Here is a 19,777-nt window from a genome sequence, read left to right on the forward strand (position 1 = left end):
AGCATTTTTATCGACGACGCCGTATCAAACCATTTTAAAAGGAGGGCCACGTAAACAAATTACCTCGTCCGTTGGCAGCAGTCTTGCAGTTACTCAACATAATTATTCACTCATACATCAAATATAATTTTATAAAATATTATTCACGGGGAAAGCCAACAATATTTTGCATATGACTTTATTCATGAATTTTGTGCAGGGTAAGTAACGTAAACTTTAGGATATAAATCTTACTTTTCTTCACGAAAAACGAAAATTCGCGAACGTTAAACCGAAACAGCACTAAGAACGTTAGCGACGTCATGAAAGATGAGATGAATTCGCCTGCTGGAGAGCAATAGCAGGGGATTATTAATCATAGCACTCATGGGTGGCTGCAAGAATTAGTGACAGGCGTACAAAAAATTATACGTCCCCTCTCCATCAATGAATAGGTTAAAAAAATTCGATATTTAACCACCTTGAAGTTCCTCCCATAAACTAAGACGTTAAACAGAATGTTTCTGAAGGAATCTGCAATGATTCAGGTGGTAGAGGAGACAGCTTAAGCGTTTTTTTTGTCTATAACATGGTATAGCAACTCCTTAGTTACTGAGCTATGGTAACGCAAACTTTTTTTGGATGCACTTTGCCGTTACCATAAAAATGGTTTTCTCGTGTCGCTAGCGTTTTCGACATTTTATTTAATACTCTGGATTTCAAAGGGCATTAAACGATTAAGGTTGGGAAAAAATGTGTGATTATAATTGCCTGCAACAATTAATCTTTGAGCTTAATTAAACGAGAGCTTTGAGCGAGTACCAACAATATCATTACACAATCTCACACGTTTTGAGAAAATCCAATCCATAAACGCACCCATAAGCAAAGTAAAATCATCCTCATGCCACAACAGTCTTCGGTAGAAATAGGATCAGTGCAGCGAAGCGATTACATAAATCAGGTGGAGGTGATGGGGTTTAATAGCAGGGATGGCAGCTGAGACAAAACGAAAATGTTACCCCACACAGTTGTTGGCGTTTAAGTTTTCTAGGCACACTCACGGAGGGGTTAACTCTTTCAGTTACTGAGCTATGGCAACGTAAACATTTTATACACTTTGCAGTTACCACGAAAACGGTTTTTCTTGGGTTTCCAGCTTTTTTGAAATTTTATTTAATACTCTGGATTTTAAAAACGTTAAATAATTAAGGTTAGACGAAAATGGGCGAAACAATCCCAAAACAGGTGAAATTGAGCAATCGTATTGTTGATAATCGCCCAAAGCCCTCGTTTAATTAGGCTCAACTTAATTCAACTCAAGCTCAACAACAAAACATTAATTAGTTCCCCTGAGAACATATTGGGATCAATTTACCAAAGAATAATATAAAGATACAAAATTTTAGAAGGGATTCCCTCCTCCATAGCCACGTGGGTCAGCTAAAAATCCAGGGCCGCTCCTTGCACGGCTAGCAGGGAGTCCATGTGGAGTCCTAAATCTTCCCATTTCACGCCCAAGGAAACACCAGGGAATTTAGAATCCTTATACGTCGGCTTGGTTCACTATGCGAAGGCCATCACAGTTCGTCCAGTTTTATTTGTCGTGAGAGGTTCCGTTCGCCGCTAGCGTCGGCGAATTTTATATTACATTTATTTCAAAAGCAGACAACCAGAGACATAAACAATGATGGCGTATAAGTTTGCGATGCTTCACTTCCTCGTATGGGAATTCGTTTTTACCCCGGACCATAAAGGATTTAAATAAATGATAATCGTAATTTCGTTGGATCATTTACTTTTTACGAGTAAACGGCTGGTGTCCAAATACCCCCTGCCATACGCCTCGTAGGCGGCTTGCGGGGTAGAATGTAGTTGTACATGTTAGCTACATTAAAGACCTGCGTCGATATCTATATTGTAAAAAATCATTTTTGCTTAAGCGGGTCACACGACACAACACTCACAGGCTAATGTGCAAATGAAATAACGCAAAATATGAGCGAATACAAGAATTAAATAAAAAAAAACCTTTCTAACATGGTTCATGCTTTCCGTACGAGTTACACGTAAAAGTTAAAATACAATCAACATAAAAAAGTTACATTTGAGAGTTAAAATATTTGGAGTTGATATAGATTTTCCATTATGCATGAAAATCTATATTTACTTATTTAACGCTTAAGTATAAATTTAAAATATAGGCCATTGGTTTCTGGAGCCATCCGCAGGCACATATCACTCGTAACGATTTAATTACGTGCGAGGAGTCGTAATTTGTCTTTACTACAAAGGCTCCGTAATAACCATGATAATGCATGCTCTCCCAGCCACAGGAATTTATACAAAATAAATAGCCAGTTAGATTCATATGACATTGAAAAAATAACACAAAAAAGAAGCCAAGCAAACATGTCACCACAAACGCACCAAATACATATGGTCCCTTAGTCTGCTACTTACGAAGACCTTTAAAGACTTAATCGAGAGCAAGAATATCCCGAGCACGTTTAGCAACCCCAATGAAAAATTGTATAAACCTGTATAAAATTTGTATACATTCTTATACACTGCCACGACAATTGTATAAAAATGCATACAAATTTTAAACAGGTATATACAATGTTTTCATAGGGGAAGACAATAAAGATTTTTTTTATATTCCACCGCTCTCCGAAGACAGCTGCCCAAAAAAACCGAACACACTTTAGGAAATTGAAGGTAAAAATCCGAGATTGTTTATAAAATTTTGTAGCCATATTAGTACATTCGTACATAAAATGTTGAATGACATTAGAATTCGAATTTCTTAATTAAAAACTGGTAACAGGTCGTCGCAACGTACGCATCAAGATGAGAATACCATTCAGGCACCACAGAATAAGTACTTATTTCTCATTTATGAGTTAAAACAAATACTACAACTACAGTCAAATGACGCCAGTTATACGAAACTGGCACTCTTTGAATAGGTATGCTAAGAGTTATTTAAGAATATGTGGATTGTTTTAATTTCCAGTTTATTCGTACATGACAGGGAATTTCAGTAATTGAGAATAAAACATAAACGAAACAAAATCATCAGAACGCACCATTGTCGCTCGACCGGCCGTATTTTTCCTTCGTTCGTTACATGTTTTTCTTTGAAAACACGCTATCATTTTGTTTCCGGGTATTCCGAGTGAACCCTTTTCAAATTTAACATGTTCCGTAAGATGGGGCCTTCACTTTGGCCGACTTCACTGTTTGTGCGTAAAAAAAATACGTTTAACTCATTAAATTTGATGCTGGATAATGATAAATAATTTCCATACTCCTTTTTTTGGGGTTATGAATATTTGTTACTCGAATGCCAGCAGCAATCGCACAGAAATGCCCTTCTGATTTTTTTTTTAGTTGGACCAGTGAAAACCCAAACTGGGGTTACCTTGTTCCACGTATGACATTTCATGGTATTGATGCTTGCTCTTCCTGATGGGTCAGTATTACTCCAAGAAGTAACTTTGCCCATCACATTACATCATCATACTTTTACATAATTTTAGAACCCTGAAAACAGTGAGAATCTTTAGCTTGTGCTGCCAACTAACGGTAACAGTAATCACTATGACAATATGCCGATTGAAAAAATCTGTTTGAAGATATAAAATATCTTTATAGATTGTGTGCCAAAGTTACCCAAGTTAAGATCTTACAGTACTTCAATTCTAAAAATTTCACATTCCAGAAAATGCCGACCTGAAATTTCATGCTTAAAATACAGGCAAATGTTAAACAAGGAAGACTCTAAATGTACTGGCAATTTCAGGACTAAATTTTAAACGAGAATACTTCACGATTATTGACTGGTCTAGCGGGAGTGATGTGCATGTAGCCTTTAGTATCTGTTTCGAAAAGTCATGGCGGAAACTCTTTTTCAAGAGTAATTGGACCCAATTATCCAAATATGCCTCCGCTAATAGGGAGAGAGGAGCCTCCCTAGAGAGAATAGAAACCTATTAACAGCGTGAACAAATTGCGCTCGATAGGTTCACTTTTATGCCCCATTTCACGGACACAGACTCGAAATACCGATACAGGGCATCGCAAACTGAGTAGAAGCTCCTAGCCAATGTGAACCCAGAAATACCGGAGTATTTCCACCACGCGCGGTGTCTGTTTTAACCGTTCTCTTACCACGCCTCCGACTAGACAAACACACGACGCGAGGCGGAAGAGCTAGAGGTGACTTGATTTGCATGTTACCACTGACCGTGATTCAAAGTCAGGAAAAAAATAAAATGAGGATGATGAGATAACGGTGAATAAGAAGGGTTTCGGGGGAATAAGAAGACCTACTGATTTGTCGCATCCATTACGAGCCAAGCACAGCGTTACTCGGACTTATCATCACATTTTTTTTTCTGTCGATGAAACTGCGCGGCTGGAGGGAAGGTGGATATGCAAAATTAAATTTCACGGGAGGTCCCTTTTGAGGGAGACCCTGGAATGGAAGGGGGATGTGGGGGACTCTGAGGAGGAGTACGCTCGATGGTTTACCTTGCACGCATAGGAGAGGTGCAGATGGGGAATGGGGGAAGAGATGGGATAGGGAAATGAGGACTGCGGAGAGTATAAAAAGGGGAGGAAACGAACAGCCGTCGCCAGTCTAGTTCGCAACCTCGCAGTCGGTAGCTGACGAGCGCGAAAAGAGGGCCTGAAGAGGAACTAATAGCACTGCGAAAGGGAAAGCCACACGACACATCTCCTATTCTCAGGGTACGCTTATGGTCGAGCCTAATCTTCTGCACGATGAAGATTGAGATACCGCAAAATAACTGGTTTATTTCATTTAATTCAGCCACCAGTTTATTATCTTTATATCCGCTGACGTTTGCATCACTCAATCATCATCACTAGTCAACAATCCTAACATTGAAAATTGCTTTTCGGATTGATGCCGGCTCGTCGACTCATTTTTGGTGGACGACCCTTACGGCCGCATTCCAGCACCCGTCTTTGGGTCCAAAAATGAGTCGACGCGGCATTAACGCGACAAAATATTATCAATGTAATCACAATGAGTCAGTCCATTGTACGCGAGAGGAAACAGAAACAAATCACTTGAGGTTAACTCTTAAGATAGAGAGGAAAAAAACGATTCGCATCTTAATTCTCACCATTACATTCGCTAATTCTGAAATTAGTATTGCCCTTGAATGGTTTCTTAAAATGCGATAAATATACATCAATCTCGGACTCAATCAATACATAAAAAACACGCCGTGCTAATATTTAGCACATGCAAAAATAATGTAGAGCTTTGGATTTTTTGGTCGAATCATCATCAGAGATTTTTCTTGGTGGTAGCAGGAACGCATAGAATCCTTTAAAAATGATCGCTAACGTCATTCGTTTCTGTCGACCCAAGGAAATAATTCACATTTTTTTAAAATCTCACATCTTACTTAATGACTATCGTATGCTTTCTTTTCATATCTCCTTGGCTCCTGTTTTAATTAGCTTCCATCATGCCATGAAAAACGATCACTTTTCAGAAATTGAAGTGCATTGATCAGCCTTCCTGTATTTATTTTATTTTCCAGCAAAGAAAATTTAGGAATCAACATGAATTTCAGCCACTCTGTCGTAGCTCACCCCCTTTTCCTGAGGTAAGTGAAACTAAAATTTTCTTTGAAGATCGAAATGTTTAGCTGGTGGTTAAGCGGATAGAGCAGACTAGGACTTTCATTGGCCATGGACTACCAATGAAAGCCCATAATGGTCCAATATTGTCTACCCCACAGAACACAGTATGGGCTACCCAATTATATTTATTACAGTCAAACATATTGCTCACTAAAATAATTTAAGCCTCAGCACACACCTTTTCAAGATAGCTTTCTCAGATATACATTCAAAGTCCACTTATTTGAGTACTGACACACCTGTTTTCATTTGTCTATGTAATATAATATATATCCAGAGTCACAAAAGGGCATTACCCCCACCCCCAAATAAGATTGTGGGGGAGGATAATCCCTCAGAAATCAGATATTCATTGGTTCTCATCTCATTGCCAACAATATTGGCTGCCAATGAATAGCCAACATTGGCCAAAATTGGGTGGCTAGTGCTGAGGGTTTTGGCTGAAACTGACTTGAAATGAGAAAAATTCATGTGAAATTGGAGGTCTTGAAACTACATATTTAGTTTCAATTTGTTAAAACTTATTCCACCTCCCAAGAAACTCGCATATGGAACAGTTCAAAATGTATTTCAATGATAATTTCTAGTAAATTATCACAAAAAATGTTTCAGAATGATGTTATGATTTTATGGATATGCTGAAGTCTTGATTCAAAAGTATTGATTAAATATTGGATAGGAAATGTTTATTGAGATAGGAAGAGGAAACTTGAGGATTTAACATTAAAAATAAAATGTGCTATCACAACTTATTTGTAATATTACTGAAGAAATGAAAAACAAGAAATATGAGTACATGTTTCACTTGATTAAATCATAAAATAGAAGTGGCATTCACCACATTCATGATTCAAATGTTGCTATAGAGGTAACTAAATACCATTAAAAACCGTAAAGGCTGCATAATAAATTAAACATTCATTTTTAAAATATTAGGAATATAACAAAAAAAGTTGGCAAGATCAATGAATTTCTCATAATGTGAAACGACCTTCTTTTAATTTCAGAGGAGCCTTGTCCCCATCATCAAACAATTTGCTGGACAGCGATGAGAATGCATTTCTTGGGTCCAGCATTGATGCTGACTACATGTCATACATTCATCCTCACTGGACAACCTTTCAAGCACCAGCAGCCTACCAGCATTTCCTCCTCGGCTTACTTTACGCTGTCATTCTAGTCGTTGGGATGACCGGTAACATGCTGGTCATCGTAACATTTTTCACGTAAGTGTACGAAGATGCCTCATAATCAAATGCTACAATATAACTTCATAAGAAACATAAAGTGGCATCATTAAACACTGTGTTGGGCCCAATGGTAGATCTATCACTATATCTACTATTCAAAACTATAAACTATCTATCCATGATATCTATCATGCAGTTCCGCCATGTGATTTTATTGTTGCTGGTCACGGTTTAGTCACTGAGTGACAATTTAAAAGAGACTTCTATTAGGAAAGAAAACACTACAAAAAGGCAAATAAGTGCCCTAAACATACGAGTTCTGTTATCTCATGAAATCTTGAAAATGTCACTTCATGATGAAATCATGAAGAGCAACAATAAAATTACAAGAGGAAGCAATGAAGTACAATTTTTCCAAACAATGCTACCACAAAGGTTATCCATGGGGTCCAACCCAATACAATAATTTAAATTTATAAAGATATTGAAAGTTATAGAAAAATTGGCTAAATATCAGAAGAAAATTATTTTTCAATAAGAATTGTCATGATCAAACATTTAAATTTAAGAAAATTCCAGCTAAAGGGTGATTAAATCCCTGGATCCATGCCCGGTGGGTTTTATTCTTGAATTAACAGCATGGTACAGTTTTTCTAGGGTAAATTGCACCTGTAGACTTTGATCACTACATCATTTAATTATGCATTGCTCTATGAAACTGTTGTAACTATGCAAGGTTTTGGTAATTACGACCTCCCAGCAATAAAATGAGTTTTTGATCAAGTTAACTCAACTAAGGTACAATCATGAAAAAAATTAGTTCACAGTAGCATTATAAAAAAAAACTTTCATCCGAAGTACAGTGATATGTAACATCATTCAAACAGAGGATCTAATTCAAAAATCCTTGAGCCAGAAATGCAATATACGGAGTGCTTTCTTCTCCAAAACTGTAGCACAGTATTTCATTAAACATTATAACCCTATGCTTCTAATAAATTTACAATGAAATCACACACAAGTTCTGAGACACTGTTTAAGGTATTTCGTATCATCAATTCCAGGACTAAGGGTCTGCGGACGCCATCAAACGCCTTTGTGGTAAATCTGGCCATTTTCGACACTCTCATGATGTCAAAGCTGCCCATGTTTGTACTGAATTCTGCTGTTGAGGGGCAAATATTTGGCAAGATTGGATGCGACATATACGGCTTGATTGGGTCATATTCTGGAATGGGAGCGGCAATAACCAACGCAGCAATTGCATTTGATAGATACAGGTAAATATGTTTACAAACAGATATGAGTTTAGTAACAGGAAAAGGTAATGAGCCTTAGTTACAGCAACTTTTTAAAATTTGTAATTCCTCAGGAGCACCAATCACTATTTGAAAATGTAACTATCTGAAGTCAAAGTATGATTACAGTAGATTTTCATAAAAATTTGCAAATATATCCTAAAAGGCAATTGCACAATATTTTGGTGCTCTTTAAAAAAATAAAGAGTGCATTACACCAATAATTCCCCATCAATTATGTATGTAATTGTATTATTACTGTGGATAACATTCTCAAGATTTTGGCCTAAACAAGAAGATATGGCAAATAGTTACTGCATCAAATTTTACTTCTATATTCAAGATGACTGCCTTCTCACAGGACAGAGGGCTGAGTTGAGAAAAACCTCACATTGTTCTATTTAATTTGAAGATGGATAAAAATGTTTCATTCATGGCAAGTTTCAGTATCAAATTTTACTTTCATATCCAGGACGATTGCCTTTCCACTAGACGGAAGGCTGGGGATGAAAGCAGCAATCGGACTCGTCATCTTCACTTGGTTATGGGCCACACCCTTCTCAATCCTGCCATTTTTTGAATGGTGGAGCAGATATGCTCCAGGTGAAAATAAAAACTTTGCCATGCTTAGATTAATGTTGACCAGCTTAGCTTCATCCCTGCAAGTAGCGATTCACTACGGGCCAAAACTAAACCACTGCACGAGCATCAATTTGCACTATATTTTTGTTTTGCTCCATAAATAAATATGTATACAAAGGAAACACTGGTATGTAATAGTATTTAGTTACACTGCTTTCATATACTCAATGAACTTAACACATTTCACTGGATTACCATAATTATTCATAGAATTAACACAGAAGATCCATACGTAAACAAGTGTTTTCTTTGCTATTTAGAGGCATTTCTACAAAGCTCACACAAAGTCAATCAAATATATAGTATTAATTTTAAGACTGTGTGAAACCAAGCACTTCTTACTTTCCAAATACCTTTGTTAGGTATTACTTTTAATATAGGGAATGAACCCTAGAACACAATGCTTTATCATTGAAAATGATCAGCTTTTAACTATGTATAAACAAAACCAAGAGGAAAAGTACAAGGTGCTTTATTTCTCTCAGTTTGACAACAAGAGCCTGCAACAGCATTATATTTATTTTGATTGCCATCAAAGCTTACTAAAAATGATGTAACTTATGCAAGCTTCATCTTAAGTATTCAAGAATCATAGCCGGAATGTCAAATATTTGGAAAAAATTTCTTCTAAGTAGTGAGCTATTCCTCAGCTAATTTGCCATCAGTATCCCAAACTAACACGGTTTCCCTTTCATTTGGACAGAGGGATACCTGACAACCTGCTCCTTTGACTACATGAAAGAGGGAAAGTCGACCCAGTTGTTCGTGATGACTATCTTTGCGTGGGCATATGTCTTCCCACTCCTAATGATCGCTCTATTCTATTCAAAGATACTAGGACACGTGCGAAACCATGAAAAAATGCTGAAGGAGCAGGTAATGAAACATTACAATATTTATGATTACAATTAAACCAGTTAAGGTAAGTTTATATGGCACATTTCATAATTATCCGAATTGTTACCTCTTCTCAAATTTAATTTTCTTCCTCAGTCAGGTCTGCACTCTTTCTCAACTCTGTTCTCTTCCTTCCCCTCATTCCTATACCATCCTCCTTTCTATTACGGTTTCCTGCACCAACCCTCCCCTCTATTTTATAATTTGACATAATTTATCAAAACCCTCTTGTCTCCTCTTTATCCCATGTAAAAGTTTCCTCTTTTCCCTATCACATCCACGGATTCCTCATTCCCTTTCCTATCCATCTATTTCACCTTCTCCATTCTCCACCGTAACCACATCTCAAACTAGCCTCCAAGATATTATCATCCTCCTTAACCAGCATCCACATTTTCACCCTTCAAAGCAGTACAGCCCATATGAGACTACTAACCGGCCTCTTCTTTTCTTTCGTACACAACAGTCATCTCATCAAACCTTTCTCATTCATTACAGCCCCCTCATGCCACACAAATTCTCTTCCTGAAATTTTTTGCTGCTGCGACAGTTGTCCTCCATTATGCGTTTCCCAAATGGCTCGTGTTTTACTTACTCAAGTTTGTGCAGACTCCGTTATATGACTGCTTTTTATGTAAAATTACACCTTCTAATCATTAAAAATTTGTGAATTTCTTACAAATCAAGAATGTGAATTTTCATCTTTCAGGCTAAAAGAATGAACGTCAAGTCATTATCACAAGGGGATAATGAGAAATCAGCTGAGATTCGCATTGCCAAAGTTGCCATTTCCATTGTGTTCCTCTACATTTGTGCATGGACACCCTATGCCCTAGTGGCCCTTATCGGCTGCTTTGGAGAAAAGTGAGTGGCAATACACCCAATAGTAAAACCTATCAACCGGCAAAGTTGGTTGTAAGGATCTCATCTCATTCCTGACGGGCACCCCAACATAACTGCCATTAAACATTCAATAAAAGTAACAGTTCAAAATTTTTCCCTTTATATAACCTCGTAGAGTGGCAGCAAGCATTAAAGAAGTTGGTGGTTTCCGTCAATACTTAGTGTAATTTGCTGAACATTTTGGATGAATGAAATTTAAACTTTGTTTTTCCACAAAGGATTTTCCAAAATTTTTTCTTCTGGTCTGTCCTGGTACCAGAAGATGACATTGACCGTCAAAACCATGGTCATGTTTTAATAAAAATTATGTGGAAAAACAAAGCTTAAATTTCATTCATTCAAAATGTGCAGCAAGCATTAGTAGAAACCAATTTAAAACTCTCACTGCAGAATAACTGAGCTTCCAAATTATGTTGCATAACAAAAAAAATTGGAAATTGAAAGAATTGAGAAATTATGAGTCAATATAACCTTGTCAGCAAAACCATTGCAAAATCGATAGTAACCCCAGCCAACTGAGATGAGCTAAAAAAATTATTTTCGGAGCATACGTGATTATGCACGAACTAATCACTTCTTTTTTAAATCTCTGTTTGCATTCCTGGACAGAACCATGATGACTCCAACCTTCAGCATGTTTCCAGCAATTGCATGCAAAACTGTGGCATGCATTGACCCATGGATTTACGCCATCAACCATCCACGATTCAGGTGAGTGATAGTAAAATCACCAAAGAAGAAGGTTCACCAAATTGCATGAGTAGTTAATTAAAACTGACGTAAAATATCAAGAAGTATTGGCAAATTTATCAGTAGAGAAATCAGATCATCAAATTTGTATATGCATCAACTACTGACTTCAACACTACAAACACACAAGAAAACAAAATGGTATAGCGAGATACATGTATAGGATGCTCATTACCTCAGGGTATGAGAACTATATATTTGTTCAAATTAAACATATTAAAACGGATATCAAACAAACCACGAATCCTGGCATCTAAAACTTCCAATTCTGAAATGATGAGGAGCTATTGTACCCAGTCAAAGTCCTGAGTAGAAATTTCTGTTGGCCTTTTCCTGAGAGAAATCTGAAAAATGTAACACTCAAATCTCAAAAACTGTTGGAAACCTTCTTTCTTCCGATTCCAGAAAATGACTGTCATAATGAAAAGTAACAAAAATGACTACAAATTGGATTGTAGTGGCACCCTTTTAACATCCTGTGTAAGTGATACATATACCATAAAGAACTGACGATAAGTAAACTGAAGATATCTAGTCTTTTCTACAATTAAAAAATGTTTATGGAACTTAAGCATAGATTCCACAGATGAATAAGAACTTCGAGGATTTTCCAAGGCTCATATTATAAATTTCCAGACTAAAAAGGATATAAAATTTATGAGCTAACTTGAAGGCCTGTGGTTCGATAATTTGTTCAATTGAAAATTTATTGAATGAATTCAACATCATGGAATCGCGTACAACCCTATCAATCTACTACAATTGCCCAGCAATTCACTTAATTAGTGCAGGAATTACATATCCTCTCCTATGCTTTTGTATAAGAGAGGCAAACACAAAAATTTTGAGGTTGAGGAATAGGATGATTCTCTGGTCTTATCTATTACTTACAGAACATTCCTGACTCTTTACATCCATTCCATCTCCAGAACAACACCATTTGCTTCCAAATGCAATGCAACAATTTTTTCTTTTCAAAGTTACATTGACTTATAAGTAAATTAAAACTATGGCTACACTCTGAAATATGGCATACCTCTGTTTTAAAAAATTGAAGATTTTCACACGGTTTTGAATGAAAATGTTTCCCGGTCTTAGTAGTGGGAGCTGCTTCGTAAAGCAGTCGATACTTTGAAAGGTGATTTTTCGGGACACCAGAATTTTTCTCCCTTTTACCCAGTTTGATAAAATTCCCACATTTCTAGGAATGCTAGACACCTTGAATTAAGTTTCACTTGCTACAAATAAACTCACAGTTTCAATTCAAGCAATGCTATTGAAGGAATCAGCGCATCAAAGGTATTCACTGTCATGAAAAGGTCTGTGAGAGAAATGGGGAGCTGGGAGATTTGCAAATGTCATCTGGCTGTATGCAGTGAATCCAAAAGTCATATTTTATATCCTCTTTCGTGGATTACACAGGGTGGATATCGCAAAATCAGGGTGGCCACTTGAAGTCCAGTTGAAATTCCATAAATTTTCCATTGCTTTCAGACTAATAGATAACACATTTTCCAGAGTATGCTATTTCACAAAATATCCATTGTAATTGACAATGTCAATGTGCTTACGTGGAGTTGAAGACAAAATCTACAACTGAGTAAGCAAAATTATGATATTAAATAAGTTTTAATATGCAACTTTCAATGCAAAAATATTTTTTTCCAGTTTCTCCACAACTCCAGGACTCTCCAGGTTTTCCATTAGAGTGACCATCCTATAAATATGTTTACTCATTATTTCCAGGACGGAAATCCAAAAGAAGGTTCCATGGCTGTGTATCTTTGGACCAGAGAAGGACAAGTCAGACAACAAGTCTATGGCATCTGAGGGAACTGAAGTCAAGTCTGAGCCAGCATAAACCATTTCAAGGTAGAAAAAAAAACAATAACCTGACTGGCCAGGTGAAAATTTTTGTTAAACAGACTCAATGCTCACCTGGAAAACTCTTCATGGCCATATGAATAAAAAACTAACTGTAACTTGCCTGACACCTGAAAATGGAATAAAGTACCAGCAATATCCTGAATGTGTGACATGTTATTTTACACAAGAAACCTCAGAAATGATATTCCCATTATTCTAAGAGCAAGGTACATGATCCTGCCCAACTCCAATGAAATGAACTTATTTTGAGGAATTATTGCCGGTAAAATTGCAAACAAAACTCATCAAAAATTTCATGTTGTGAAGGTTTTGTAACTAAGGAAGCCAAGTAATCAGCAATGGAAGAAGCGAGAAAGGTATAACCCACGCAAAGATAAGTTGTTGTACTAAAAGAAGCATTTTTTTGACTCGCTGCCATTCTCTTTAAATCATAGAAAAGTAAAATGTATGCACTCAAATGTGAAAGCCAACAGTTGCCATCCTTGATACTCTAGAATATGAATTCAGCATTAACTCTTGTTCCATTGTCATAGTTCATTTTAATGTCATCTCAAAACTAAGGAGAAATTTTTGCCTTTGCCTATGTCTTGGATAAATTCTCAAAAATAAAAAACGATCATGCTGAAGTGACGAAAGTCTACATAAACTCAACGATCAAGACTTCGTTTGAACTTTGTGCTTTATTCCCAGTCAGTCACTTTAAAATATTTGCGGCAATGTCTGAATGTGGTGTGAAGTGGAGATGATTTTGTTCTGTCTTCTTCATGCCACATTCGTCGTCAGTCGGAATGATGGAAGTCACATAAAATTACAATATTCAACCGTCAACACAGTAGAAAATTCCTGCCTAACAGTAAGAAATTGTTATCACTGTATCCCAGGGGCCTAACCAAAAATTCCTCATTACTAATGCCAATGAGGACCTAGTTCAAGCAGTCTTCAACTCTTTTGGGCATACACGAGGATGATCCCCATTACAAGGCCTTCATGTAGGAACAAGCAAGAATGGATATCCTGAAGTTGGGAATGGTCAGCTTCATGGCATCCAATGCATTTCATAACATTTTAGTGTGATCCTCATGAGTGCATTTACACTACTTCAAATATAGAGAATATATGGATTGCTTTGTTCTCAACGCCACACAGCATACATTTTTTAAAAGAAATTAAAAAGCATGCGAAATAGTGGCATAAAACAAACTGGGGCATCCTAAATGTAATCCTTTTCCCACAATTCTCATTGCAGTTGCAGGATTTAACACTGTTTTCCCAAGGTTTTGAAATACATGAAGGTAAAATGAAGATAACCCATGCAAGCTTGCATGCATCTGAGATGATGCAACAGGAAAATCACTTCTGGGGAATGACTTTCCCATAAACAAAACCACAAAATTTCTGTTCTTTGAATTCCATTAATGAGAGGTTTCACTGTACGAGGTGGGACACAAAAATAACCCCACGGAAATCACTGCGCGCATCGCTCTTATAGGTATTTTGGGGTTCTCCCACTAGATGGGTGTCATTTCATCATTTCTGAGTCAGTATGCAAGACGGCGTGGATATAGAGGGTTGCAACAAGCCACTGTGACATTTACATTCGAAGGGTTTTTTGACCTCTTCGATTTTTGAAATGGCTGATATTCGAGAACGCTGTGCAGCATTGAAATTTTTCTCTCTGCTCGGTAAAATTGACTCGGACACAATTATTATGTTGTCTACACCTTATAAGGAACAACCTTTAAAAATAACTCGAGTTCACAAGTGGTATTTTGCAATTAAAACGTGGCAACATGTTGATCGAAGACATTAAACGTCCAGACCGGCCTTCCAGGTCCAGAACTGATCAAAATGTGGAAAGAAACTCTTCTATTAACCTTGTGTGCAACGATAAGAGGCGTACTATTGACGGACGGACTCGCTGAACAAACAGGTCATTCGTGGAGTTCCATACAGCAAATTTTAGCTGCAGATAAGCAATTGAGACGAATTGCGGTGAAATTCATCCCCCGCTTGTTGCCCCCTGATCAAAATCTGCATGTGTTGCTGCTTGCCGCAACTTGTATTTTTGGTAAAAATTGCATGATATTGCTTCCTCACCCACCCTACTCACCAGATCTCGCAACTTTTGAGTTCCTTCCGTTAAACTGGATGAAAATGGTGATGAAAGGGAAATGTTTTGGTCATATTATGGAGGTGAAAATCAAAGGTGGCGCTGCAGGCATCGGAAAAGAAGAGTACCAAAGGTGTTTTGCGTAGTGGAAAAAAAGTTTTAACCTATGTATCAGCATAAATGGAGAGTACTTCAAAGGTGACTAACGTTTGCATGACAAAAAATTAAATTTTGAATTTAAAAAAAATTGCTTCCAGTTATATTTTTGAGTCCTACCTTGAATATCAAACATTCATGTAAATCATCACAGCATTACGATAACTTTGTTCGAATAATGTGTAAAGAAAAAAAATGAATAGGGAATATGACTATGCTGTATGTCTCATGCATGACATATATGATTAGCAGCAACTTTTGTGTCAGTTACAGGGATAACATTAATTCCTTTGAAGTAGAACCTTGTTGCCACAGCAAGACTTGAGTATTTCAATGACCGCTAGAGCTGCACTGGCGGAGTAATTAACACCTGATGCGTATGATATGTACCAAAGATAAAGTTTGGAACCAACATTAATTTAAAAAAATTTTTCCTACGGGATTTAACGTTTCACGAAATTTCATGTTGCTCCACTTAATTACAATTTTCATGGGACCACCAAAGGGCCCAGCAAAATAAAGTGGGAATGCCATGACTTGACCGGATTTTGCAATCTACTTTCACAATTTTCTAAATTTACCATAACATATGTACGTATGTAGATATTAGAGAATTGTCATTTCTAGAGATGGCATATGAAAAGGCAGCATGAAAATATAAACCCTACCACAAATTAAGAATAATTAAGCACCAAACAAATTTTTATGGTGATGGTTAATTGATTGAATTACTGATTAGAACCATAGACTTTTTATTATCCCGGATATTGCACCCCTTTCTAGATAGAATAAAATTCACCAAATTTCTTCATACATGGAAAGAATAATGGTCACCATGTAATTATAGCATTAAAAGAGGACCTACACAGCTCATAACATCAACACAAAGTTTCATTCTGACTCTTTCACATTGCATCGTAACACTATCAAAAATGTTTTCAATTAGCTTACATCCACAGATTAACTCAAGCTCACAGTCTTCATAAAAATAAAATGGTATATGTTATATTCACAAGCAGACCTGTGTACCAGCAGTAAAAATTCGATGGTGGAGGCATCCCAACATGTTTTTTCAGCATGCAGTGGCATCCATGCTGATGTTCTCTATTCCGTGAATTGGTTGCAAATAATTAAAAATTGACCACAAAGAATACATAAAAGACAAACTAAGATTGAATACTGAGTATGCATTCCAGTACTGAGTATACTCTGGACCTTATTTTCAGCAGATTAAGTGTTGCACTGCAGTGTGGGTGCAATGCAAGTTAAATGAGTTTCCAGAGTCAGTTTTGCAACGGCACATAGGCCTATTTGCAATGGAACCACTTCAATGAAATATGTGCATGGCCCTTACTTCTTTGAAGGCGATAATAGCAATGCTGTTACAGTGAACTCGGAGCGCTATGCCGAAATGATCACCAACTTCTTTTCTCCTTAAATACGATGATGAAGTGTTCCATTCCGACGTGTGTGGTTCCAACAGGATGGGGCTACCACCCACACAGCAAGAGAAATGATGAACGTTATTCACTAACTCTTCCGTGGTCACCTTATTTCCAGTTTGGTGATGTTTATTGGCCTCCACGGTCCCCAGATTTATCTATCTGTGATATTTTCCTATTGGGAAACCTCAAGGCTCATGTATATGAGCACAAGCCCCAAACTCTGGACAAGTTGAAGGAGACAAATCGTGTGGAAGTCACCCAAGTTGAGAGAACGAAGCTGGAGAAAGTCTATGCGAACTTTCAAGAATGCCTGCAGTAATGCATAGTCAAAAACGATCACCACATGACTGATGTGATTTTCCACACTTCATTGTGACAAATGGGATTTCATTGTGAACTCAATTTATTTAATAAATTTGTTTTTCAGTAAAATGTACCGATATTGTGATACATATTTGAAAAACTGTCTGTCCTTTGTGCTAGACCCTGCACATCCAACAGCCACTTACCTTGCTCTTGCTTTCCTTTTTCTTTTGCTTTTTCTTCCCTTCAACCTCTCCTTCTGAATCACTTCTTTCTTTCCCTGAAATTTGGTCCTCTGATAATGCTCTCTCTTCAGGATCCCTCTGCAACATACAATAAATAAATTTATTTTTAAAACAGCAGTTTGTGATGCTTAAACAAAATCCAGTAAGAAATTCATCCTTCAACTTACTTTATGCTTCTTCTCTTTCTCTTTCCCCTTCTCTTCTTGCAAATTTTTATCCATCTTCTCTTCTTCTGATTCACTGCTTTTACCCTTTTTACGTGGTAAATACCCTTCGGAATCAGAACTTTCAATATGTTCCTGAAAATGACATTTTCAAGTAGTAAGGACTTTCACTCTTCATTTCAAAACATACTAAGCTATTTACACATGCAAATATAATGGGTACCTGCTCGGCTACGAAATAAATGCGTAATGTGCATTACAAATAGGGAATCAAACCAGAGCAGAGTGTTCCCCATGTTAATTGCTCTACCCTGGAGCACTGAAGGCATTCACCAAGATCTACCACTTAACTACAGAGCTGAAAATTTTCATCAAGTCCTCCAGATAGGAGCAGAGAGCATGACGATAACTTAGCATTTCAGTTTGGGGGAGGCGACAAAGATTTCCATAATACCAAATGTATATGGCAACCCAAAGTGACTATTATCAAATTTGAACATTCAGAACCACATGGTGCTAGGGCAGGGCCCATTAATAATTACTCACTGTAATGTGAAATCTGTAACGTAAGACATCTTGGAAACCAAGAAATATAAGAAAATTGATGTTCAGTATTTGACGGCATATAAGATGCACCCTCATTTCAGTATGCACTAGAAAAAAAGTCCACACGAAGGCGCTGCACCCCAACAGCTTAAGTTAGTTCCTCTTAGATATTATACAATCCTATAAATCAAAGTGAGACAATAATGTAACGTATAAATATATCAAGCTTATTCGATCTCTCGCTCCCATTCATTCAATATCGCAGAAATGAGGAAAAAAATAGTAATATATATCAAAATAAATAAATTTTAAATGACATCACATAATAGCAATGTGCTAAATGATAACAATAACAACTAAAACATTAATCAACTGAATAAAAAATGTATAATAGTAAATATGTACAATGGACTCAGTATTGAATAGCAAGGTTAAGCCTTCACACATAAGATGCAGGTGATTTTTTTGAGCAATTATTTTGGGAAAAAGGTGCATTTCATGCACCGTCAAGTACAGTAATATCTGGAGGTCAATTTCAACCTCATCAATCAACTATTATGGTGAAACAAGGAGTTTCATAAGCAATTTTGTAATTAACTGAGGCCTCGTGGTACCCTTATGCTTTTGGCCAGGAGCACAACACTGCACTCCAAAGCGGCAGCATAAGAACTGCAAAGTGGGTTCGGATCGCTAAGGAACATTTTCCAAGCTCCAAAGATGCTCTCGCAATGCCTCCTCCCTGGCCTTCACTCCTCTCCAAACTCAAGAACTTGAAAATTTCTATGCTCTGCTACAAACTGTTATGATGGTTCACAAAAATACAGGTTTGGCAAAAAATATTCAGTTTTAAATTTACCCTTTAACCCCATTTTAAAATATGAGCCATCTGCTAGTTTCTTTGATTCTTAGCAATTAAAAAAAATATCAGTTGACTCAATCTAAAGGGGCTTTCAACAGATATCAGAGGGAATCTACAGATATCATGAAGGAGAGTTACTACATATGTGCCTTATAAGCATCACATAAGTAGTGGTTACTCCGAGGAACATTTTAATTGATAAAATGATCAAATGATGCAACCACAGATATGTGACAAATGAACTAACCTTTGGCCTCTTCTTGACAGGTGTATTGGAATGTTTTCCTTTTTTAGGGGTTTCAGGATCAGGTATTTCGGCATCCTCATTCATACCTTCGCTACCTTCATCATCATCCTTCTCTTTTTCATCATCATTCTCTTCCTCAGCTAGTCCAGTGAAGTCACAGTGTTCTTTCGATTTTTCATAAAGTACCTAATGAATACATACACTATTAATCACAGAACTATTAAAATAAATTCTTAGAAATTGCTTCACGAATCTTTACTATTAAATCTAAGCAACTAATAAAAATGATATTGCACTTCAAAAATGAAAAAATTGCCTTTTATCGTAGAATTGTCATTTATGCAAGCATATTAAGATTGACAGGGTACAAAGGAAGTTAAAATGAAGTCATAAAAGCCAGAATTATAAGGAAATTAAACTTCTAATACACTGAAATCATGATTAGCCTCTCCATCGATGAGAATGCAA

At 36.9% G+C, this 19,777-nt stretch overlaps 2 protein-coding genes across 2 annotated transcripts in view; one reads left to right on the forward strand and one right to left on the reverse strand.

Moving 5' to 3' along the window:
- LOC124159105 (DNA ligase 3) overlaps window positions 1–19,777 on the reverse strand; it is a 203,857-nt gene that overhangs the window by 16,482 nt on the left and 167,598 nt on the right. The window contains exons 19-21 of the mRNA XM_046534655.1: window positions 19,310–19,495; window positions 17,661–17,792; window positions 17,455–17,571 (exon numbers count right to left, since the gene is read on the reverse strand). Of these exons, the coding sequence (XP_046390611.1) occupies window positions 17,455–17,571; window positions 17,661–17,792; window positions 19,310–19,495 (435 nt within the window). The remainder of the gene's footprint in view (window positions 1–17,454; window positions 17,572–17,660; window positions 17,793–19,309; window positions 19,496–19,777) is intronic.
- LOC124159106 (opsin, blue-sensitive-like) lies at window positions 4,614–13,376 on the forward strand. The gene is made up of 9 exons (XM_046534656.1): window positions 4,614–4,737; window positions 5,565–5,630; window positions 6,675–6,893; window positions 7,922–8,137; window positions 8,628–8,758; window positions 9,501–9,673; window positions 10,404–10,558; window positions 11,207–11,308; window positions 13,094–13,376. The coding sequence occupies exons 2-9, from the start codon at window positions 5,587–5,589 to the stop codon at window positions 13,206–13,208; spliced, it is 1,155 nt and encodes a 384-aa protein (XP_046390612.1). The 5' UTR covers window positions 4,614–4,737; window positions 5,565–5,586; the 3' UTR covers window positions 13,209–13,376.

This window comes from Ischnura elegans, chromosome 5, assembly GCF_921293095.1.
Source record: "Ischnura elegans chromosome 5, ioIscEleg1.1, whole genome shotgun sequence".
Taxonomy (NCBI): domain Eukaryota; kingdom Metazoa; phylum Arthropoda; class Insecta; order Odonata; family Coenagrionidae; genus Ischnura; species Ischnura elegans.

What these genes read in the sequence shown, in the direction of transcription:
- LOC124159106 (XM_046534656.1), top strand. Translation starts at nt 5,587, where the DNA reads ATGAATTTCAGCCACTCTGTCGTAGCTCACCCCCTTTTCCTGAG. An exon ending in GCTCACCCCCTTTTCCTGAG is followed by an intron (nt 5,631 to 6,674) that starts GTAAGTGAAACT and finishes TTTTAATTTCAG; the next exon opens with AGGAGCCTTGTCCCCATCAT. An exon ending in ATCGGCTGCTTTGGAGAAAA is followed by an intron (nt 10,559 to 11,206) that starts GTGAGTGGCAAT and finishes ATTCCTGGACAG; the next exon opens with AACCATGATGACTCCAACCT.